We start from the raw sequence: 25,259 nt of genomic DNA, 5'->3' as shown, positions 1-25,259 counted from the left end.
TATTTGTTTTTATTATAAAGTAAATAACATATGAAAATAATATAATATAAGGATAAATCTCAAAACTTCCTATAATCTTCAATCCAATATGCAATTTGATATATGAACTTTGATTTGACACAATTATACACATTAAACCTTGATTTTCATTCAAATATATACATGAAACTTTAACTATGATTCAACCATATACATTTAAAGAAATAAATACATCACTTTATTTTTATATTAGATAGATATAATTATTTGTATATACAATTTGTCAATATAAAATAAAGTTATATCAATAATTGTGCTTCTGATTTATGAAAATTGAATCAAATCAATATTTCATGTATAAAATTACAAAAAGTAATAGTTCATGTCTAACATTGTTTATTAGACCAAAGTTTATATATAATATTTAGATTTATCCTTATAATATATTACAAACTTAGAAAATGGTTGAGACGGATCGAGCTTGAGTTTAGAATATTTAAACCCAAACCCCATCTATATTTTAAATAGATCTAATATTTGTTCGAAACATATTTTCGAACTTAAATTTTTACTTAAATAATTGGCGAGCCTTTTCGGGGTACAAGCTAATGGCGAAGACACCAAGCAAGCTCTTTTTTTATAACATAAAGTGATTGTTAAACAGGTCAAAGATTCAATCTTTAGTCTTGTTGATGACAACCATCAATCTTGCCAAATATTAGCTCCAATATTTTCTCAATTATAGATACCGACAAGGCGATGGTATCAAAGATGACTTAGAATACAGAGTATAAAAGAAAAATGTAAAGGTTAAACAAGACTTCTCCAACAAAGCAAAGTTTAACAGAGAAAGTAAACTGAAACTGTCATAATTACCCAACAATACAGGAATTTGTTGATAACTTATTTAAGCATAATAGATCATACATTTTAGAGTGTCGTTAGGAAAAGGAAAACGGAAAAAGACTTAATTGAATGAATCAATTAAGTTTTAAGGGTCTAAAGTGCAATTAAAAAAATTTAGTAACACTTAAACGCAGCTATATAAACTTCACCTTGCCAACACACCAATGTGAAGCCTTGGAGCTTCAGTTTTTTCTTTTTGTGGAATAAAGCGCTTTCATTCATAAATTATAGAAGTCTAAACATAGGATAACTTGGTTTATCAGCAAGAACAAAGGAAGCCTTACAGACTGGGATATCATAGTACACAATGAAGTCATTTAAACTATTCCTAGTACTGAAATTGAAAAGAAAAGCTGGGTCACTTCCTTTCTTTGTTAGTGCATCGGCACAATGATTTCCTTGGCAATAGAGATAGAGAAGTCTAGTATTCCGAAACGACTTCAATAAATCATGCAATCATTGATCAAAGGTTCTGCAATCATTGTTGTAGCATCTACTTCCACAACTAAGTTTGCTGCGAGTATCATGCAAAGCCCATAGTTCAGCCACTGAGTTCGTTGTGTAGCCTATAAAATGGTGGCAACCCACGATCCTTTATAATCTCGAAAAACAATAGCACCCACACCTACAAAGCCCGGATTATGGATATAGGATCCATATGTGTTTTATTTGAACCATTCAACATCCGGTTGTTTCAAGTAACAATGACCTATGTTTGGATGGAATAAAAACAAGGAAAAGAAAAGGAAAGCAATGGAAAATAATAATCTTTCCCATATTTAGATATATTTTTTATTTAAGGGAAAGTAAAGGGAGTTGAATATCTTTTAGTAAAGGGAGTTGAATATCTTTTAATTTCCCTTAGAGTTACTCCATTTTTAATTACCCCAATTTGGGGAAAAAAGAAAATGATATTGCCTTTTAATATGTAAAATGTCTTTTTTATCCCATTAACCTTTTACGTAAGTTATCATTTCTTAAACTTTTCACTTCACTTTCCTTTCCTTTATTAATTTTAACTATCCAAACGAAAAAAAAAAACACATATCATTTCCTTTCCTTAATCTTCTCTTCTTTTCCTTTCCTTTCCTTTCCTTTCCTTTACACTATTTATCCAAAGATAGGGATGAAGGCCTAACTTTTTTGATAAATAAGAGAAAGCTTTGTATTGCCTTAGATCAATTTATTCTTAAATAAAGAATACCAAATTTATATTCTAAAAGTAATTTCCTAATATGGAATGTAGGAGCATCAATAATATGTAGATTAACTTCAATAGATGGACATGTTTTGGTTAGCCAATCAGCAACCATGTTTCATTCCTTGTTCATAAACTGGAATTTGACATACTCAAATTGGTGAGATACTTCTTTTATTTTCCTAAAAAGTACTTCCCAAGCAATCCTTAATCTTCCACTGCTCACCTACATTCAGTTTCAATAACCACCTTGTTGTGTTATCTAATATGGGTTATTTCTAGGCCATGTAGAATCGTCCACAACTCTAAATTCACGGCCAAGCCCCTGCCAACAAACCTACGAAACCCTTCGATCCAATTTCCAAAAAAATCACATAATACACCATTAGTCGTCGACCAGTCTCCATTCTTATTGGCTACTCCATTCGAATTAACTTTGATACTATTGTGCCTTATACTATGTTTGGATTGGGTTAAGGAGAGGGAAAGGGCTTGAAATTTTTATTTTTTAAATTTAAACAAGGGAAAGTAAGGGAAATTGAGTATCTCTTACTTTCTTTTAAAATACTTAATTTTCATTTATCTCAATTTGGAATAACGCTATGTTTGGATTAAAAGTAATAAATAAAAAGAAAAGAAAGTAAAAGAGTGGAAAGCTAAAGAACGTTGTCAAAGGATACATAGTTTTGGGATCAGCTTCGATATCTAAACCCATGCCCATTCTTGTTTTGGCTATGAAGTCTCATCCTTGATTTCCAGGGAAAGAAGTGTTGGAACATATTCAAATATTTATAGTATTCCAATAATTATAAACGAATGGGTGTAATTAATCAAAAGAAAAATCTTTTAGCCATTGGTCAAAAGTTATATCATTTGATTTTTGAAAAAGTTGTAAAAATTAAATGAATAATTATTTTTTTATTCATAAAGACACCTATTGAAATATGTCTCTATGAAAAGAAATGAAAATTCCTATAAATAGGAATGAGATTTCATTTGGAAACCATACCAACAAGTTCTAAAAGTTTTTTTTCTATCATTTCTCATTTTCTAATATTATTAGATTGTTCTATAAAGAGTTACTACAGAAATTCTTTGTAGAAATTGAGTTTCTTGTTATACATTCCTTAGTGCTTGGTGGACTATTCTCGTTAGTGTAAAACGTAAATAGTCATTGGCTTCATTGTATCCTCGAGGTTAATTTCCTTAGAACTCATTTGCACACTGAAGATAGGTAAGGCGAATATAACCTTAAAGATAGTGACTTGATACTTGCCCTGGAGCCTTGTCCTATTTCTTCTTTTTTTGTTCGAGTTCTGTTCGTATGTTTGAGATTTTCCTCACTGGAAATTTGTACTAATAAGAAGATATATTGATTCTAGGGAGAAAAGGCCATTTTCAATTAACCCCCCAATTGACAGTGTCATGACACATTGTGAAGGTGGATGAGCATGTTGCTAGCACTCTAGTGGCAATAGAACCAGGAAGTTCCACTGAGAGAGAGGAATATCTAAAGCATTTTAAAGAGAACCATTTCTTTGTTGAATAATCTTCCAAAACATCATATTTAAGTACTCCATACAAAGTTATGATAGTGGACATTACTTGTGGCACTGTATGAGCCATTGGTTATATAATTGCCTCAACGATCTTTCCCTTTAGTAATTTTTTAAACAAAACTAAATAATATGAAAACAATAACATCAATGTAGCAAAATCTCCTCCTTAATACATTTCCTTTAAACAAACAAACTTAACTCATAAAATATCCAAGCAATTCAACCATTGATGCATTTTAAACTTGAGCATCGGTAATAATAATTAGAATCATATTAAGTTAAGCAAAAAGTTAAGAGAGTTTGTACAAAGAAAGTAATCCTACACGAACACTTCAATCATAAGTTTCAACTCAAAAAAAAAAAGCTTTTGCCAAAATATCTAAGGATTTATCAAAGAAAGTAAATCCTTAGATATTTTGGTAAAAGCTTTCGCTAAGCTTTTTTTAGTGGAGTTTACCCTAGAATTTCCCCACAATATTGTAACAATTCAAAAAGTTATTAAAAAAAGTCTAATACTGAAATAAAATTGAAATAAGAAAACCCTAAAAAACCCTCTCATCAGTAGGAGTAATAGCAGCAACAAGTTTCGTCATTAACGCTTTATATATTCAAAATAAAGTTTCTCCAAACTCGCGCATTTATATTTACTAATTTCTAATGATACTTGCATCTGATTTTACGCGTTTAATTTTTTATTAATTTTTAAATAAAATATTTTTAATTATTGTAATTAATTTTTTATTCATTATTTGAATTTTTAAATATAATTAAAATATAATAGAAAAACATTTTCAAATACCATATTAAAATATTGATAATTTGTAAATTAATAATTTTTTAATAATATTAAAAAAATCAAATCATAATTAAAACATTTGTACTATTTTCAACCTACAATATAAATTTACTTCATGGAATTATTATTTAAATTAATAACTAATCAAAAATACTAATTATTTTAATAATTCAAATATAATACTAATAAAAAGTTCCTATTATCAAAACATTTGTACAACCAATAAAATATATATGGGGTAAAATATACTCTTTATTATTCAATTTTTATTTTTATTTTTTTAATAGGTAATAAATTGACTATAATAATTTGTAAATAATATATATAGGAAGGGATCCACTTATACCAGTGTACACATTTCCATATATTTTTGTACGATTAATATTTTAATGATTCAACAATTGAATTTATCCATATAATAGTACGTGTTATGCATGTAAAATTTCAAACCGATTCAATATCTCTATCATATCAATCTAAAAAAGTGTTTATATTAATATATTGAATGATTCAAATTTTTTATTTAAAATAAATAGTTAAAAATTTAATTCACGCCAAATTTGACATGCATGATCTATATAAATGAAATATAAAATATAAAGGTTGAATCGCTAAAATATTAATTGTACAAAATATGCGAAAGGGTACAAAGCTATTTTAGTTTCATACCAATGTAAATGGATTCCTCCCAATATGTAATTAATAAGTAGCAAAAGATAATATATGTAAAAAAAATATTTATAGTTTTTTTTGGTGAATTACAAGAGGAGGGCAAAAGCCCTAACAACAACGCAACTAATGTAACAACCCGTTTTTAGTGAAATCGAAACAGTGGTTTCGGGACCACAAATCTGAGTCTGTAAGAAAAATTACCTTATGATAGGAATATCATATAAAACAATTTGTAAAGAAAATCTTACTGATTTCATATTTAAGTAGATGGAAAGGACCAAATTGCATAAAATACAAAAGTTGAATTCTAGTAGTTATAGGTATCAAATAGCTATGGAATTCAAAATTTGAGGTCCTTATATGGAAAATAGACCATTAAGAGGAGTTAGTAGATAAGTATGATGATTCATCCATGGAAAATTAATTAAAAAATGACTAAATTGGAAAGTAAAAATAATAAAAGATGATAAGTAATTAAATAATGAAAAATCATCTTTTTCATCAGCTTTCCCAAATTTTGTTACATGGAAACCCTAGCTAAGAGAAAAGAACTCAAGCAAACTTACTTGGCTTAATTGGGTAAGTAATCTTGTCCCCTTTTTAGTAATTTTTATATTTCCTATATCATAATAGCTTAATCTAGCTATATTGGGGATTAATTTGTAAAGTTATCAAAGTACTAGGGTTTTTCCATGGATGAGTATGTATGAATTACGAAGTTTTGTGGTAGAAAATGAAAAGTTATTAATAGATAAACAACTTTTGTAAAGGGAATTTTGATGAAATTGTGATTTAGGGATTAAATTGAAAAGTTGTAAAATTTATGGAAAAATTATGAATTTTATGAAATGCATGGGTTGTTAATGTTACATGTAAAAATCGGTTAGGCTTGGAATAAAGATTAAATTGCATGAATTTTATTTTCCGAGCCTAGGGTTGAAATTGTCATTAATTAAAAGTATAGGGGAAAATGGTAATTTTTCCTAGGATGTGAATTGAATTGAATTGATTACGAATTGTATTAAATTAAGTTAAATTTACTCATATAGATCTGGATAGACCAAATACGGAGTTAGAACGTGGAAAAAAGTATCGGATTAGTAGAATTTGCATACACGAACACTTGTCGAGGTAAGTTCGTGTAACTAAATTGTTAATATTTATATGTTTGAATTGGATGTTGTATATATGAATTATATAAATGCCATATGTATGAAGTTGATAACATATCCAATAATTCCCGATAAATAATAAGTCACATTTAGATAAATGAGATTCGATGGATACAGGGTTCCCGAATTGGTTGTGATCTTGCATATGTTGCGGACACACCATAACTAGAAAAAACATCCCATTAATAGCCCTCTCGAGCTTCCCGTTAATAGCTCTTCGGAGCATCCCGATCGGTTGTGATATTGCATATGTTGTGGCCACACTGCAGCTCTTATGAGCATCCCGTTATATGACTATTCGTGAGCTTCCTGATTAAAGGATCTTTGTGAGCTTCTTGTTAATGGCTCTCCGGAGCTACCTGATATGGCTCACTTGAACTTCCCAATATATGGCTATCCGGAGATTCCCGTTAATGGCTCTTCGGAGCTACCCGTTATTGGCTCGCATGAACTTCCCGATTATGGCTCTTATGAGCTTCCTGTTATACAGCCTAGATAAGCTTCCCGTTACATGGCTCACATGAGCTTCCCGTTATATGGTTCGAGAGAGGGATTCCCGATTATGTACTATAAGGAGCACTCTCGAATATGAATTGACGGATTACAGTTTGTACACTTCAAGTGTACTACCCTTGTATCTATCGATATTTTAAATGATTCAATGGGTAAAGTTTCGACATGAGATGGTATGAATCCGAGATGAATTACTATAAGAAATACTTTAAATATAAAGATATGATATGTACATGTTCATGGATTGAAATGTTAAATACATGTATGTAGAAATTGATATTGATAAACTCATACATGTTTCTTGATATTGATGTGAATTACATGACTAACATACTTAATAAGGATATGTGTTTAGGCAAGTAGCCAATTTTCTTTGGATGTATTTTGTATGCTTACCTTAAATGTAAATGAATGTTAAGTTAAATTCCTGTTATACGAACTTACTAAGCTTTAAAGCTTATTTTGTTTATTTTCCCTGTTTTATAGTATTCGGAAGCTCGTAAAGGTTGGAAGCTGGTCGGAGCTATATCATACTATCCTTCAACTCGTTTCGGTATAAATAGCAAAATTTCTTTTAGGTATAATGGCATGTATAGGCTAAGTTTGGCCAAATGATGGCATATATGTGTTGGTTGTGATTTGCTATTGGTATAGTTTATGTGAACATATTTTGAAGTAAATAAATATGTATGTGGTTTTATCATGTTTGATATGTGTTTGGTGTAAGTAAGCAAATATGAGTTTTGATCATCATGGTAAATGTGAATGCTAAGATATATGTGATAAAATGACTTGGTTTGGTTTGATTTAAGTGATTGGTATTGCCTTGTAAATGTATTTATGTGTTGATGTAGGTGTGAGACAAGTTGGGTGAGAAATAAGGCTTAAAAATGGCCTTATTTTGTCCAAACGAGCAAAAACAAGGGCGTGTATCTCAGCCGTGTGTCTAGCACATGGGCGTGTGTTTTGGCCGTGTGTCCCTTGCTTCTTAAAAATTCAAAACAGAATGCTCAGAATTTTTCACATGGCCTGGCACACGGGCGTGTGGCTTGGCCATGTGACCCCTACACCTGCACACGACCTAGCACATGGGCGTGTGAATTGGCCATGTGACCCAAGTCAGAAAGTTACATGAGTACAGACACGGGTTAGGACATGGCCGTGTGCCCCATTTCGAATGCTCACACGGTCTGAGACATGAGCGTGTCTATTGGTCGTGTGAGCCACACGGCCTGACCACATGGACGTGTATACCCTGCATGTAAGAGAAATTTCGAAATTTCGTGAAAAATTCTCTAAGTTCCCGATTTAGTCCCGACTTATTTCTAATATATGTGTTGGGCCTCGATGGTCCATATAAGGGACTTTATGATTGATATCTGACATGAATGTTAATTAATATGAAATGTCTATATTTAATTTGTCTATTTCGGTAATGCTCCATAACCTTCTTCCGGCGACAGATACAGGTTAAGGGTGTTACAACTAATGCGACTTGAACTCAGGCTACACCTGGGACGGTAAACACCCTAACTATCAAGCCAACACACAAGGTTTAGAATTTTTTTTTAAAATGATTGTAATTGTATACTTTTACTTCAATTATAATTATTTTAACTAAACTTTTTTAAGTAATAAATGTAAATGGAAATTATAATTATTTTTAAATGTATAATTATCACAAATTTTATTTTATGTCAACTTTTTTAATTAACAATATAAATTAAATATTATAATTTTTTTTAAATATCAATTTAGTAATATGATAGAAAATAAAAGAAATTTACGTCAGTTATATATTATTCATTATATAGACTTTTATTGTTTAAATCACAATTATATATATTTATAATATAAATTACACAATAAATATTATATATTTTAAAATAAGTTAGACTCAAATCTTAAATATTGAAATTAAAATCGGTTAAAATATACTTCAAATCTCTATATTTGAGATTTAGTCTTTTTATTTTTATTTTTGAAAATATTCGTATTGGTTTTATTAATGGGATAATGGCCAAATACAAACACAAACACCAGCAGAACATTGTAAAGACACGCGGCAACAAAATTCCTAAGGCTATTAAAGTACAGCTAAAAGTTGAAGAGACAACATAAACAATTTAGATAAGTACCCAAAATCAAAACAAAGCAACACACTTTGAAACCCTAAAATGAATAGCAAACAATTAACCATCATCCACCAATCCAATGAAAACAATGAACCCCCTACATAACTTACTGAAATTGTTATGATAAGAAGGGAGATTGAGGGAACCTTTTCCAAAATCATGAAATACCTCAATCCCAGAACCAAGCAGAGCATTCAACCTCACAGTGGGTCTAGCCAGCATCGATCCTCTACAAAAGCTTCTTGGGCTTCTAGAGGAACATCCTCCACCCAGAACCAGTCAGTCGACTCTTTCCGACCCAAAGCTGCTATTGAATGCGCAGTAGTATTACATCCTCGAGACGGGAAGCGACAGAGCTCAAAAATTTTCGATAGAGCTTTCACATCTCAGGTATAGGTCAAAGAGCTGAGTAATCCTTATTAGTTGATTGTAATTTCCTTATTACTGTCCTTGAATCATTTTCCAGGATGATTCACCGAAAACCGATTTCTTGGGCAATCTATAATCCATGCAGGACCGCCATCACTTCAGCCATACACACCGTACAAGCCTATGTATGGATACGATACCTTGAACCTAATATTTGCCCCATGTCATCCTGAATAAACCCTGAACTAGCTTGATTTCTTGGTCCAGATTACCTCGTATCCATATTAAACTTAACCCACCAGTGGAGGGGACCAATGGGCTACCACAACTAGAAGAGGGTGTCTCAAAATAGAACTCAGACCCTGGTATTCTCTTTCATATTCTTTTTGTTTTTATTCTTAAGAATTTAGTTTATTTACATTTCAAGTTTCAAAATAAAGGTTCAGCTCTTGACATTGTTAAGATTTTATGTTCAATTCTTTGATGTGATATTTTTGATAAAAAAATTCACTTGATAGTCATATAATAAAAAATGATGTTGTTACAGTTAAATTTTTAGTAGTACCGGAAACAATAGTTTCAGAATCTCATTTCCGATGTCTAAGTCTGTAAATATTAATATTTAATATTGAAGAGATTAATATTAAAGTTTATTAAAGTTTGGTCGCTTAATTTTTCAAATTGATAGTTAATTAATGTATAAGGACTAAATTGTAAAAATTTACCACTATAGATTTTTAATTAATCAAAGGACCAAATGAGCAATTAGACCAACTTATATGGCCAAACGGTGGTGGATGACAATAAAAGTCCACCAAGGTTAGCTTAATTAAATTTAAATAAATTAATGTTGATTTAGTTACGTTAATTATAAGTATAAAAGTCAAAATCATTAATTAAAATGGTCATCTTCTACCTTTCTTTTTTTTTTCTTTAATCAAGGTTTTGTTCTACTGGGTTTTTTTGGTAAGATTTTTAATGAGGCAATATGTTATGCGTATTATGATAAGTGTACTTTTTTTTTTCCTTCACTAAGATTTTCGTCCCACAAAATTTTTATCTTAGTAAAGTTTTAACGAGGCATATTATCTTCCAATGGATATCTAAGGGGAAATGTTATAAATATTTTATTATTAAGTGGATGTCAATCAAAATCAAGATAACTTTGATGTACTTTAGGATTCTAGTATTCATTAGAAGTAGAATTTTATTTCATTTATCCTTTTTATGTCTATAATTATAGACTTTGGAGAAGCATTGTAAACATCTCTATTGATCAATAAAACATAATAGTTCTTTTGCTCTCCCAATTTCTTTGTTCTTTACTCTCTTTTATCTTTATTTCATAACAAAACCTTACCCTTTTTTTTTTGACCTTTTTAGTTTTAGTTCTTTTCTAGGTAAACAACATAAATGGTCACCCAATTATGTCCACGTTTTTGTTTTAATCACTCAACTTTAAAAATGTTCAATTTAGACACTAATGTTTGAACTCATTCCTATTTTGGTCACTCATCATTAAATTGATAACGAAAAGTCTTTTTCTAATTAGTATAATAACACATTTAGTTCTCAATACTTATATATTCTATCAATTTGATCCTAATTCTAAATAATTCAATAAATCTAACCCTTCACATTTACAAATTTTATCAATTTGATCATCTAACTTAACCAAAGCTTTCAACTTTTAAAACAGAGGGATCCCACATCTATTAATTATTGTATTTATGGTTGAAATTATCTAATTTGGTACATAACTCTTTTTATTTATTTTTTTAAGAAACTAGTGTTAGAAATTAACTAAACACCATTAAAAATAATAGAAAATACAAATTTTAAAAATATAATATATAATAAAAAATATTTAAATATTTGTAAAAAATAAAATTTTCACTCTGACTAGCATAATTTTTAGTTTTTAATTAATTTGGTAGATGATTTGTCATTAAATCAGATTATTAGTACTAAAAAATAATTAAAAATAAATAGAACACATAATAATCCCTTAATTATTTTATAAAATTAAAAAAATAATTATCCAAAAAGAAATTTAATTAATTCTTTCACATTTCTTTCTTATGAAAAATTAATGTTCATAACAATTGGATTTTTCAAAGACATATATTTTAACTCTGGATTTAATGTTCAATTTTAATGACCAACTTCGAGGACTATTTCTATGAACCTTGAAGTAAATATCATATTGTTAACAACAAGAGTAAATTTAAAGTTTTTTTTAAAGGTATTTCTGTAACGATCCTATAGTCAGGGGTGTTGGAAAGTGTATTTCCAGGACTATGTTCCTATAAATTGGACTTGTAAATATTTTTAATAAGTATTTACAAAGTTAGTTGTGCAGTTAATTAGATTTTGTTTAAGTGAATATGCATGAATTAAGAATTATTGTAGTATAAGGACTAAATCACATATAGAGTAAAAGTTGAATTATAGATTAAAAATTAATTAAAGGGACTAAAGAAACAATTATACCTTTATTTCTTTAAGTGGACGGCATTAATGATGATTTTTTTTATATTCTATATAGGTTTACTTATTATATATTATATGTTATATTACATAATAAGAAATGTATATACATGTATATATGTTATAATATTAATAAAATAAAGTATAATAAAACAAAAGATTTAAAAATAAAGTGGATGCATGCAAAAACTGATCAAAGAAAAGAGAGAAAAAGAGAAAAGAAGAAGGGTTAACGCACGGCTATAGGGAACTTATGGTTTAAACTTCAATCGGTCAATTAATTTAGTCCTTTTTTATAATTTTTATATTTTTGGAATCTCAATGTTAAGTACTACCTGACTCATGTTAAAATTTTAGTATTGATTAAGATTTTAAATGTTGTTAATGTTGAATAGTTTTAGTATTAGGGATTAAATTGATAGATTTTTAAGCTAGAAATGGAAAATGATTAAATTGTAGAATAAATTGTAAATTTTGGGTAATAGAGACTAAATTGTGAAAAATTTGAAATTTAGGGATTTAATTAAAAATAGGGAGCTAAATTTAGCTTAAAGTGAAAATTAGTATAAAAATATAGGATTAAATGTGAAGAATAAAATTAGTCTCGGTTTACGGACTAAATTAAAATTTAAGCAAATATTGAGTAAAAATTGAAATATTCAATGTGAAATTAAATTGTGTTGTATTGATGTATTTTAATTGTTTTAATTCCGTAGCTAACATCGTCCTGGCACTCCATGTAGTCTGACAATCTCAGAAACATATAATTCAGCCAAACTATCCAGGGAGAAATTCATACGTACCGGAGTAAAATGTGCAGACTTCGTTAAACGGTAAACTATTACCCAAATGACATCTTTTTTTTTTCGGGGATAAGGGTAATCTTGATACAAAATCCATAGTAACTCTTTCCCATTTCCATTCCGGTATCGTTACTGGTTGTAGTAATCCTGAAGACACCTGATGTTCAACTTTTACTTACTGACATATCAAACATTTATGCAAATTCAGGAATATCTCGTTTCATTCCCGGCCACCAATACATCTTTTTCAAATCATTATACATTTTATTACTTCTTGATGAACAGACAGAGTACCATTATGAGCTTCGTGCAAATTCTTTTGTATCAACTCTAAATTCTTCAGTACACATATTCAGTCTCTAAATAACAGACAATTATCAAAATCAATCTAAAATTTAGAATTGGAAGTTGACTTCATTGTACCCGTTTAGCTTGTAATTCATCATCATTCTTCTAAGCTTCACAAATCTGTTGTAGGATTATTGGTCTAGCTTTTAACCCAACTACAATTGAACCATCATTAGACAAAGATAATCGAGTATTCATTGCTCGCAAAGCAAACAAAGATTTTCTGCTTAGAGCATCAACAACCACATTGACTTTTCCCGAATGGTATTCATTAACCAAATCATAATCTTTTAACAATTCAAGTCATCTTCGCTGTCTCATATTCAAAACTTTTTGCGACATCAAATACTTCAAACTTTTAGAATATGTGACACTTTTCACCAAACAAGTAATGTCGCCAAATTTTCAATGCAAACACAATAGTTGCTAACTCCAAATAATGTATCAGGTAATTTCTTTCATGTCGTTTTAGCTGTCTAGAAGTATAAGCTATTATTTTGCCTTATTGCATCAAAACACAGCCTAAACCATTCATTGATGCATCACTGTAAATTACAAATTCTTTACTTGATTCAGGTTGAACTAGTACGGGTGCTTCATTCAACAAAGCTTTCAATCTGACAAAACTCTGCTGACATTTATTAGACCACTCAAATTTCACATCTTCCTACAATAAACGAGTCATCAGAGAAGCTATCATTGAAAACCCTTGAACAAACTTCCGATAATATCCTACTAGTCCCAGAAATCTTCTGAATTGAGACACATTTTTTGGTGGTTTCCAATTAACAATTGCTGAAATTTTAGTCAGATCCACCCTGATACCTTCAGAAAATACTATATGTCCAAGAAAACCAACTTCTCGAAGCCAAAATTCACATTTACTAAATTTGGCATACAATTGTTTCTCCCACAAAGTTTGCAGTACAATTCTCAAATGATTAGCATGATTGCAGTGATTCGTAACAAGTAATAAATATTTATAATGAAGATCAAACCTAGACTAACTATTATCACGACGAAAAGGCAAGCGCACCTATCGAACAATAGTATAGTAATGGCAAGATCGGGATATCGTACCCAAGGAAACCAAAAATACTAGTAATAACTATCTTTTTATTATCTAGCCTAGGAATAAAAGGGTTTGTTTTAATTAACTAATTATTTAAACTAAGAACACACAGAGAAAAGAATTGGGGAATTGCTTTTGGGAAAATCGATTGACTTGAGACAATACCTAAGGAAAAATCCAACTAGACTGTACTTGTTATTCTGGCTCCAAATCGAACGATTTATTCATTCAACTTATTCTGTAGAGATCCCTAAGTTATGTTATTATCCCTATTCAAGACTAATAACATCTAATCCCTAGATTGAATAACTGAGACTTTTCTCTAATTAACGCTCTAGGGTTGCATTAACTCGATCTATAGATCTCTTTATTAGGTTTTACCCTAATCCGGCAAAATCTTGTCACCCTATTTCTAGGTACGCAATCAACTCCGCTTAATTATGGCAAATGTACTCTTAGACAGGGTCTATTCCTCCTCTGAATAAGAGCGTGTCTTGAATCAATATCTTGGGATATCAAAACAAGAATTAAGAACACATAATTAAGAACAAGTTAAATATTTATCATACGATTTAGAAAATAACAACAAGATTCATCTTAGGTTTCATTCCCCTTAGGTATTTAGGAGATTTAGTTCATAACTAAATAAGAAAACATCTCAGAAGAATAAAAAATACAAAACATAAAGAAAACCCAAAACTCTTGAAGGGAAATTGAGGAGAGATCTTCAGTCTTAATGATAAATCCGACTTCTGAGATGGATCAATTGGCTTCATTGGGTAATTCCTTACCCCTCTTCTCCGTCTCCTTTTCTCCTCCTCTAGTGCGTATTTATAGGCTTTGGAATGCCTCGAAACCCTCTAAAGTGGCCTTTTCCAAATTGAACTTAACTTGGGCTCAGCAGGGACATGCCCGTGCGACACGGCCATGTGACGTGATTGCCAGGCCGTGTTCGATCCATTAAATTGTACACGGCCATGTAGGTCAATGGCCAGGCCGTGTGAATCGTGAAAGCCTTGGTCGACACTCTCGAAAGACACGGGCGTGTGAGCTGCCCGTGTGGCAAGGCTTAAGCCGTGTCATCTTCTCGATTTGGTCCGTTTTGTCCTTTTTTGACTCGTTTTTGGTTCCTTTTGACTCTTGATGCTCTCCTGAGTACACAACATGAAATTAAAGCATTAGGAGCATCGAATTCACCAATTCTAATAAGAAATCATCTATAAAATACATTAAACATAGGGTAAAAATATGTATAATTTACGGTTTATCAAATACCCCCACACTTAAGCATTTGCTTGTCCTCAAGCAAAATTCTCAACTCATAATCAGAATGAATCCTTCTCAACTTATAATTTCTATCAATAATATCTTAAATTAATCCATAGGTAATCATACATTGAGAATTTAACTAAAAGAACATAAAAGTTTCAATCATTCTAAGTTGAGCATGTTATCCCGAAAATATAAGTGTCTTCCTCATCTAAGTAATTACCTTTAATTCAGAATATCACAGAGTTTTACATCCTCACTAAAGATTCACTCAAATCACTCGAGGTGTTTTAAGGACAATAAAGGAATCACTTAATAGTCAATAATGGAAAGTCATTACCATAGGCTTGCATGAAAATTAAATCTCCACCACTTAATTTTAAGATGATACATCAATCAAAAGGTTTTTAAAGGGGTGTAATGAGGCTTGGTTAGGGGGTGTGGTCACAAGCTGAAAGAAAGGGTTAGAATCAAGATTGAATTGAAAAGTTGCCTAACTAAAAAAAGAGTTAATCTTCACTTGTGTACAATAGAGCTTCTCTCAGAATATGAAATTATAGATATGTATACATAGTTGTGTGTTCTTTTTTAAGAACAAGTTAAATAATGTAGGCTAAATATCAAGAACAAAACATAGCTAGGCAATCTATTCAACTCAAATCTCAACAAAAATAGGGATTAATTTAGAGAATTTCAACAATAATGGGTTAAAGGTTAATATTAAGGGTAATACAAGAATTGGTTTGTTGGGCTCAAGGGGGTTTACTAGGGGTTAATCATGGAGGTAAGCTTTTCATGGCATGAGTGGGTTAATCCTAAGTGCCTTAATCATTTTGATATATCAAATCAATGGTGTGGTCTCGACATGCATAATCAAGCAAGTTCTAAAATAACAATTCAATATTGACGCACTCAAAGCAATAATAAAAGTGAGTATGAAAGGATGAATAGATGCTTAAAAGGCTAAAAAATCTCACAAAAAATTATGGCTTTTTTATGTTTAGGCTCGTGAATTTTAATTCAAAGTAATACTTCGACTTGGGGAAACAACTTATAATTTAATATCTTAAAAATCAACTTATCATACTTGATTCTCTAATGTCTTAAAGTTTAAAAAATCAATGCATAAATCCCTATGTTTTAATTCAAAATATATCAATCAAAATCATAAATCAATTAAAATTTATCCTAAATATGATATGAGAGTTTTTCATGAGAATAAGGTGATTATTCAGGGATTTTTTTGATAGTGAAATAAATACCCCCCACACTTAAGATGTACATTGCCCTCAATGTACAAAGATAGATGTTAGAGAAAAAATAAGATAGGGGGAGAAGTGAAACTTCCTGGATGAGGAATTCCTCGAACTAGAGTTTTGGAGAGTGATTGGTTTGAGAGTGGATAAGGATACTCCGGCGGTCGTAGAGGTTCATTAGGCCATAAGTCCTGCGCCAAAAGAATATTATACTTAGTGGTAGCTATAGTCGTGGTCGAGCAGGACATGGAAGTCGTAGAGAACGTTTCCCGGTAGAGCTTTAGTTCCTATGTGATGATGAGCTCAAGAGCTCTATATAATTTGGATAAAATCAGGAACTTTTTAGGGGATATTAGAAAGGATAAATACTCAAAAAGAAATAGCCGAAATTAATAAGGAAAAATAAAATATCTAAAGTCTAATAAAAAAATAGAAATGGTTTCAATAATTAGTAAAAACATAAAATAATAAATCAATATTTCTAGATATCTTCATTGCTGGATGGTTCGCGAGGTGGGACTGGCGATGAGATAGGAAGGTGCTGACAAATCTGCTGTAGAGTAGCATCAATGTTGTCAAATCGTTGAAAACACTAAAGCTTGAATCGGGTGAGGTGCTCAGAGATGTCAGCATATAAAGCTGCCACATGAACTGGACGAGAGGGTAGTGGTGGTTGAGAATAGGGATCAGGGAGTGGAGAAGGAGAGATTTTGGTTAGGCTTTTTTTTTTGAAAGGAAGAAAAAATGAACAGTGATTTGCTTATAAAGGGGAGGGCCACACAGCCTAGGCCACGCCCGTGTACGTATGAGGGTGAGCCCATGTGTTTCGAATCTTGCAATTTTAGGTCATGATTGGCTATTCTCCCATGCCCGTGTGTTTTGGGCGTGTGTGGTACACGGCCATATCGCACGGCCGTACCTAGCTTTGTTCGCTTTTCCCCCACCCATGTTAAGGTACCACGCCCGTGTATTGTTGTCCATGGCTTAGCGGCACGGGCATGTCTCATGCCCGTGTCGAAGAAACAGAATCGAGCCTTATCCCTAGCACACTCGTGTGTTTCTATTCCCACGCCCGTGTTCCTCTATCAAGTTCACCCACGGCCATGTCGCATGGCCGTGGGGATTTATCACATCCCGTGTTTTAGGGAAATCATTTATTCTATTTTCACACGGCCGTATTGCACGGACGTGTTTCCCTCCATGTTGGGCACATGGCCTTAAGCACAACTGTGTTACTGGCCGTGTGGTGCTGGGAACCTGTGCTTCAAATACTCTGTTAGTGACCTAAATGTTTAAAACTTGAATTTAAAATAATTTAAAATGGTTAGTACTCGGTTTGCCTCTTGAGAAGCGCTTGTTTATAGTCTAAGCTCGACTTACCTCTCTGTTGAATGATCATGGTGGTTTGAGGAGTTCATACTTTTCATTCCTGTTGTCAATTTTAAAATAAGGTTTTAAACGGGTGTTATTTACCTTAAAAGTGCTGAACTTGGGATGACTTACCTCCACTGTACCGAATGGAAAAATACTGAGTACCGTAAGAGGGATTTCCTTATTTGGTGTGGTAGTGACAATGTGAGGATCAACAACATCTAGTAAGACTGTATCGCCGACCTAAAGTTGATTAGGAGAGGTATCGGGCTTGTTTTTGCGTAGTTTTGGTTTATTATGTATTCTCGGTTTGTGTTCTCGCCATTCGTCTAGCTCCTCTATGATAGTAGTGCACTGTCTCTGTTGTCTTTGTTCGAGGAGGTTCCTGCAAGGACGATTGAATATTAGTTTTATCATCGACAGTTTTTGTAGCATTTTCCTGAGCCTTAAGGGTTTTGACTGAGTCGCGTGTTTAGAGTGTTACTGCGTCATCACCTGCACGAAGTGTTAGCTCTCATGTGCCTACATTAATAATGGTTCTGGCAGTTGCTAAAAAAGGTCGTCCTAAAATTAAAGGTACCTCATTATCCTCATCCATATCTAAGACAACAAAGTCTACTGGGTAAATAAATTTATCAATTTTAACGAGAACATCTTCAATAATACCCTTAGGAAATCTAACTATTTTGTCAGCCAATTGTATGCTCATCCTAGTCTGTTTGGGTTTACCAAGACTTAGTCGTTTAAACATTTTATAGGGCATAACATTTATACTTGCCCCTAGATCAGCTAAAGCATTATTCACAGATAAACTACCAATTAAGTAAGGAATTGTAAAACTCCCTGGATCTTGCAATTTGTTAGGTAGCTTGTTCTTTAGAATAGCTGAGTAGACTGCATTGAGTTCCACATGCGATATAGTGTCTAATTTCATTTTATTGCTCAGAAGTTCCTTTAAGAATTTTGCTGAATTCTGCGAAAGAACTTTAATAAAGGGTAAGTTAATATGTAATTTCTTTAAGAGTTTGACAAACTTACCGAATTGTTCTTCTGTTCTATCTTTCGTCATCGCTTTAGGATATGGCACACGAGGTTCATGATTCGTACTTACCTGTTTGGGATCATTATCGTTTACCTCTTCTCGTCTTTTGTTCGTCGCGTTGTTTTGCTGTATTTCTGGCTCGGGTATAATGAGTCCGTCCTTATTTTGAGTGCTAATTGCATTAAGGTGTTCCCTCGGATTAGGTTCAGTATTACTTGGTAGGCTACCTTGTAGTCTTTCAGAGGTTAGTTTGGACAGCTGGCCTATCTGAGTTTCGAGTCCTTGGATCGATGCTTGTTGATTCTTAAGTGCAGTCTCGGTATTTTGAAAATGAGTTTCTGACACCGAGATGAATTTAGAGAGCATCTCTTCAAGGTTCGGCTTCTTCTCTTGGTGATAAGGTGGCTGTTGAAAACCTTGAGGATTTTGTAGCTTTTAATTCCCTTGACCTCCCCAGGAAAAATTTGGGTGGTTTCTCCAACCTGTATTATAGGTATTACTATATGGATTATTTTGAGATCTAAAGTTATTATTACCCATATAGTTGACTTATTCTTCTTTAGTTGTAGGATTGAAGGATTGGTATTCTGTATGCACACCTCCTCTGCTTGAGTCACACCTCATTACTGGATGTACCTGCGTAAAACCAAGAAAACTATTAATCTGTTTATTGAGAAGTTCTACCTGATTAGAGAGCATGGTGACTGAATCGATGTTATAAATGCCGGCTGTTTTTGTTGGCTTAGTCCTCATGACTTGCCATTGATAGTTGTTCAGTAACATCTCCTCTATGAATTCGTAGGTATCTTCCAGTATTTTATTGTTGATAGTTCCGCCAGCAGCAGTGTCAATCATTTGTCTTGTCAAGGGATTCACACCATTGTAGAACGTTTGAACTTGCAACATAGAGGTAACCCATGGTGAGGCACCTTCTCAATAAATCCTTGTATCTCTCCCATGCATCGTAAAGTGTTTCTAAGTCCATCTACATAAAAGAAGAGATATCATTGCGTAATTTAGCCATTTTAGCCGGCGAAAAATATTTTAGTAAAAATTTCTCGGTCATTTGCTCCCAAGTAGTGATAGACCCTCGTGGTAATGAGTTTAACCACTGTTTAGCTTTATTTCTCAGTGAGAAGGGAAATAACCGAAGATGGATGGCATCATCAGAAACGCCATTGATTTTGAATGTATCGCAAAATTCTAGAAAATTTACTAAGTGAGTGTTGGGATCTTCATCCCGCAAGCCATCAAACTGAACAAACTGTTGTATCATCTGAATAGTGTTAGGTTTTAATTTAAAATTATTCGCAGCAATAGCAGGTCTAACTATACTTGATTCAGTTTCTGTTAAAGAGGGTTTAACATAGTCATACATAGTACGTAGAGTAGGATTTTGATTAGCTGCAATTACAGGAGGCAGCTAATTTGTCTTGGTTTTATAATGAAGTAATAAATATTTATAATGAAGATCAAACCTAGACTAACTATTATCATGACGAAAAGGCAAGCGCACCTATCGAACAACAGTATAGTAATGGCAAGATCGGGATATCGTACCCAAGGGAACCAAAAATACTAGTAATAACTATCTTTTTATTATCTAGCCTAGGAATAAAAAGGTTTGTTTTAATTAACTAATTATTTAAACTAAGAACGCACAGAGAAAAGAATAGCGGAATTGCTTTTGGAAAAATCGATTGACTTGAGACAATACCTAAGGAAAAATCCATCTAGACTTTACTTGTTATTCTGGCTCTGAATCAGACGATTTAGTCATTCAACTTGTTCCGTAGAGATCCCTAAGTTATGTTATTATCCCTATTCAAGACTAATAACGTTTAATCCCTAGATTGAATAACCGAGACTTTTCTCTAATTAATGCTCTAGGGTTGCATTAACTCGATCTATGGATCCCCTTATTAGGTTTCACCCTAATCTGGCAAAATCTTGTCACCCTATTTCTAGGCGCGCAATCAACTCCGCTAAATTATGGCAAATGTACTCTTAGACAGGGTCTATTCCTCCTCTGAATAAGAGCGTGTCTTGAATCAATATCCTGGGATATCAAAACAAGAATTAAGAACACATAATTAAGAACAAGTTAAATGTTTATCATACGATTAAGAAAATAATAACAAGATTCGTCTTAGGTTTCATTCCCCTTAGGTATTTAGGAGATTTAGTTCATAACTAAATAAGAAAACATCTCAGAAGAATAAAGAATACAAAACATAAAGAAAAACCCAAAACTCCTGAAGGGAAATTGAGGAGAGATCTCCAGTCTTGATGATGAATCCAGCTTCTGAAATGGATCAATCGGCTTCCTTGGGGTAATTCCTTACCCCTCTTCTCCGTCTCCTTTTCTCCTCCTTTAGTGCGTATTTATAGGCTTTGGAATGCTTCGAAACCCTTTCAAAGTGGCCTTTTCCGAATTGAACTTAACTTGGGCTCAGTAGGGACACGCCCGTGTGACACGACCGTGTGACACGACCGTGTGATGTGATTGCCAGGCCGTGTTCGATCCGTTAAATTGTACACGGCCGTGTGGGTCAATGGCCAGGCCGTGTGAATTGTGAAAACCTTGGTCGACACCCTCGAAAGCCACGGGCGTGTGAGCTACCCGTGTGGCAAGGCTTAAGCCGTGTCATCTTCTCAATTTGGTCCATTTTGTCCCTTTTTGGCTCCTTTTGACTCTTGGTGCTCTCCTAAGTACACAACATGAAATTAAAGCATTAGGAGCATCAAATTCACCAATTCTAATGAGAAATCATCTATAAAATGCATTAAATATTGGGTAAAAATATGTATAATTTACGGCTTATCACAGCATGTTCATTTTCATCTCGAGAATATACTAGAAAATCATCGATAAATACCGCCACAAACCTATCTAGATACGGTCTAAAAATTCTGTTCATCGGATCCATAAATACTGCAGATGAATTCATCAATCCGAACGGCATCAGAAGGAATTCATAGTGTCCATACCTGGTCTTGAAAGCTGTCTTCGGTACATGTGAGTCTTTCACTCGCAACTGATAGTATCTAGAACGGAGATCTATTTTAGAGAACACAGTGACACCTTTCAGTTGATCAAACAGGTCATCAATTTGAGGCAATGGATACTTGTTCTTGATTGTAACCTTGTTGAGCTGTCTGTAATCAATGCACAGCCTCAACAATCCATCTTTCTTCTTTACAAATAGAACCAGTGCACCCCAATGTGAAAAACTGGGTCCAGCAAATCCTCTGTCAGTAAGTTATTGCAACTGTGCTTTCAACTCTTTTAATTCTAGTGGAGCCATTCTATAAGGTGCTATTGATATTGGAGTTGTTCAAAAAATAAGATCTATAGAAAATTCAACCTCTCTGACTGGCGGTAACCCAAGTAATTCTTCTGGAAATACATCTGAAAATTCACAAACAATCAATACTAATTTAATCTTTGATTCTGATACTTTAGTATCCAACACATATGTAAGATAAGCATCATACCCTTTTTTGACATATTTCTATGCTGATATTGCTGAAATTACATTAGACAATCCATTCAGTTTATTAGATTCAACCCACAGCAATTTACCATTCTGACATTTTAACACAATGTATTTCTATTTACAATTTACAACTGCATCATGTTGGGTTAACAAATCCATTCCCAAAATTACATCAAATTCATCAAAGGATAGTAACATCAGATCAACCAAGAAATATTAACCATTTACCATCAACAGACAGTTTTTACAAACTTTATCCACCATAGCATGCTAGCTCAGGGGGTTTAAAACTTTAACCATAAATTTAGTGAACTTAATAGGTAAATTTTAACAAACACTAAATTCGTGCATATGTATGAATATGTTGAACCAGGATCAATCAAAATAGTAATATCAGTATCAAGAAGAGAAAATGTACCATTAATGATGTCTGGTGCAGAGGTATCTTCTCTTGTACGAATAGTATATGTCCTTGCGGGTGCTCGTGCTTCAGACTTAACTGTTGAATCTTTTGTAGCATTTCGGCTACCACTAACATTACCATGGTGTAAAGGGGGTCTACCTCTCAAGACGGGGTTACTTGGCTTCGAAGTCTGATCAGTATCTCTTTCAATCCTTTCTGAAACATCTTTAAGATAGTGGTCAAGAGAATCACATTTATAGCAGGCTCCACTTCTCATACGACACTCCCAAAATAAAATTTATTGTAGTGTTTGCATCTAGGTTTAGGGTTACCAACACTTCCAACACTCATTACAAATGGAAACGAAGATCTCGGGTTAGAGTGTTGAGAGCCTCATATTTTTCCAGAATACCCCGTAAATGTGGTAGAACGATCATGCTATTTTTTTTATTTCTTTGAAATAGATGATTGTGACTTGCACATAAATATTTTACCAGAAATCTAGGCTTTCCTCTCTGCTTGTTTCTTTTCTTTACTTAATTTCTAGGCTTTGTGTGCTCGATCGACCAGTACCATAAATTCCCTTAATTCAAGAATTCCTATCAATAGTTTAATGTCTTCATTTAATCCTTTTTCAAAATGTTTACACATATCAACCTCAGTCGGAACCCATTCTCTGGCATACTTGCTTAACCGAATGAATTCCAGCTCATATTCAGATAATGTCATATTTTATTGTTTAAGCTCTAGAAATTTTTCTTTTTTCTAATCCAGAAATCTTTGGCTAATATACTTCCTTTTGAATTATGTTTGGAAAAACTCCCATATAACATTTTCACTTGGCACAACAGAAATCAAAGTATTCCATCATTGATAATATGTGTCTTTCAATAATGATACAACACATTTTAGGCACTCAGCTTGTGTACATGATAATTAATCTAAAACCCTAATAGTATTTTCCAACCAAAATTTAGCCCTTTCCAGATCATCTTCGGTAGTAGTTCTAAATTATTCTACCCCATATTTACAAATTTTATTCACCGAAGGCTTACCAGTTCTAAATAATTCAATACCTTATGACATATCAGGAATCGGTTGAGGAGCAGGAGGGGAGGTTTTTGTACAGCAGGATTTGTTCTCAAATATTCAGTGAACCACTTGTTCATCATTTGAAAGACGGCTTCTTTTGCCTCATTACCTCGGCCTTCAGATACGGGCCTTCTACTACTACTAGATGCAGCTTTTTGAACTGAAGCTTGAGCAGTGCTCTCAGCTTCCTCGGATTCAGCTCTTGCTTGTTTGGATGATATTACTATATGAAAAATATGTTTAAAATAGTCAGAAGATATTACACTATCACAATTTATATAATGGCATGTATAGCTAAACTCATACTTGCTACGTTAGTCCAAGAATTGGCTAAACCTGACTCTGATACTAATAAATGTAATACCCCTAACCCGTATCCGTTGTCGAAATAGGGTTATTGAGCATTACCGGAGTTTACAGTTCAATTACAATTAATTTATGTCATTTACTATTCGTTTATGAAAATCAATCACAGTCAATCATAATGTCCCTCGTATGGGTCCTCGTGGCCCAAAATATATATTAGAATCGTGTCGGGACTAAACTGGGATTACATAAATTTTTTGCGAAATCTCAAAATTTTTCTTAGGTGCAGAGGACACACGACCGTGTGGCCAGGCCGTGTAGCTCACACGGCCAATGACACGCCCATGTCTCAGGCCGTGTGGGCATTAGATATGAAGCACACGACCGTGTTCCAGCCCGTGTCCTTACCCGTGTAACTCTCTAACTTGGGTTACACGGTCATCCACACACTTGTGTGTTAGGCCGTGTGGATAATTTAATTTTTGAAAATTAGGTGCAGTATTCACACAGCTATGTCACTCGCCCATGTCTCTACCCGTATGACCAATTCTGAGCATTCTGTTTCTAAATTTTAAGGATGCAAGAGACACACGGCCAAACCACACGCATGTGCGTATGGCCGTTGTAGCGTCGTAAAAATTTTTTTAGTTTCGCTTGGTCGCTAATTGTGGCGATTTATTAAACATTTGAAAACCAACTTTCGATTTTATTAACAAAGGGAGTCGCCACCGATCCTTTTTTATAAGTGTGATCGGACACCTAATAAAATTATTTTAAAACAAAAAGAAGGCCAAATTTAGGCTACGTGAAAGTCCAGTGAAAAATTGGGGTTCGGGAGTCAGTTACACGCGAGGAAGGTATTAGCACCCTCGCGACGCCCAAAATTGGTATCTCATAAACATGTGTTGACTTGATTTTCAAAAATACAAGTTCAATATAATATTTAATCGTGATCCGATTGAAAAATGAGAATTTTTAGTTTTCGATTTTTTTAGAAAGGGTGTCCCG

The 25,259-nt window shown here is 33.0% G+C and overlaps 1 protein-coding gene across 4 annotated transcripts; it reads left to right on the top strand.

The window, feature by feature from the left end:
• Nucleotides 1–8,831: 8,831 nt before the first annotated feature.
• Nucleotides 8,832–24,155, top strand: LOC107904353 (uncharacterized). Of its 4 annotated transcripts, XR_005926587.1 has the most exons (4): nucleotides 8,841–9,320; nucleotides 9,397–9,484; nucleotides 9,567–9,664; nucleotides 23,945–24,155. XR_005926587.1 is itself a non-coding variant. In XM_041112315.1 (3 exons), the coding sequence occupies exons 1-3, from the start codon at nucleotides 9,051–9,053 to the stop codon at nucleotides 9,629–9,631; spliced, it is 375 nt and encodes a 124-aa protein (XP_040968249.1). In that variant the 5' UTR covers nucleotides 8,832–9,050; the 3' UTR covers nucleotides 9,632–9,778. The 4 variants fall into 4 exon arrangements, 2 of the variants coding, with proteins under 2 accessions (XP_040968249.1, XP_040968250.1); XM_041112315.1 differs by lacking the exon at nucleotides 23,945–24,155 and having other exon boundaries at nucleotides 8,832–9,320; nucleotides 9,445–9,484; nucleotides 9,567–9,778; XR_001686203.2 differs by lacking the exon at nucleotides 23,945–24,155 and having other exon boundaries at nucleotides 8,843–9,320; nucleotides 9,567–9,778.
• Nucleotides 24,156–25,259: the final 1,104 nt, after the last annotated feature.

This window comes from Gossypium hirsutum, chromosome A05 (assembly GCF_007990345.1).
Source record: "Gossypium hirsutum isolate 1008001.06 chromosome A05, Gossypium_hirsutum_v2.1, whole genome shotgun sequence".
NCBI classification, from domain to species: domain Eukaryota; kingdom Viridiplantae; phylum Streptophyta; class Magnoliopsida; order Malvales; family Malvaceae; genus Gossypium; species Gossypium hirsutum.
Note: the sequence above shows the minus strand (reverse complement) of the source record. Positions and strands in the feature narration are given on the sequence as shown.

Coding starts and splice junctions, on each gene's coding strand:
- LOC107904353 (XM_041112315.1), top strand. CDS start 9,051: ATGATAAGAAGGGAGATTGAGGGAACCTTTTCCAAAATCATGAAATAC. Junction 9,321..9,444: donor ATAGAGCTTTCACATCTCAG/GTATAGGTCAAA, acceptor TAATCCATGCAG/GACCGCCATCACTTCAGCCA. Junction 9,485..9,566: donor TACACACCGTACAAGCCTAT/GTATGGATACGA, acceptor TTCTTGGTCCAG/ATTACCTCGTATCCATATTA.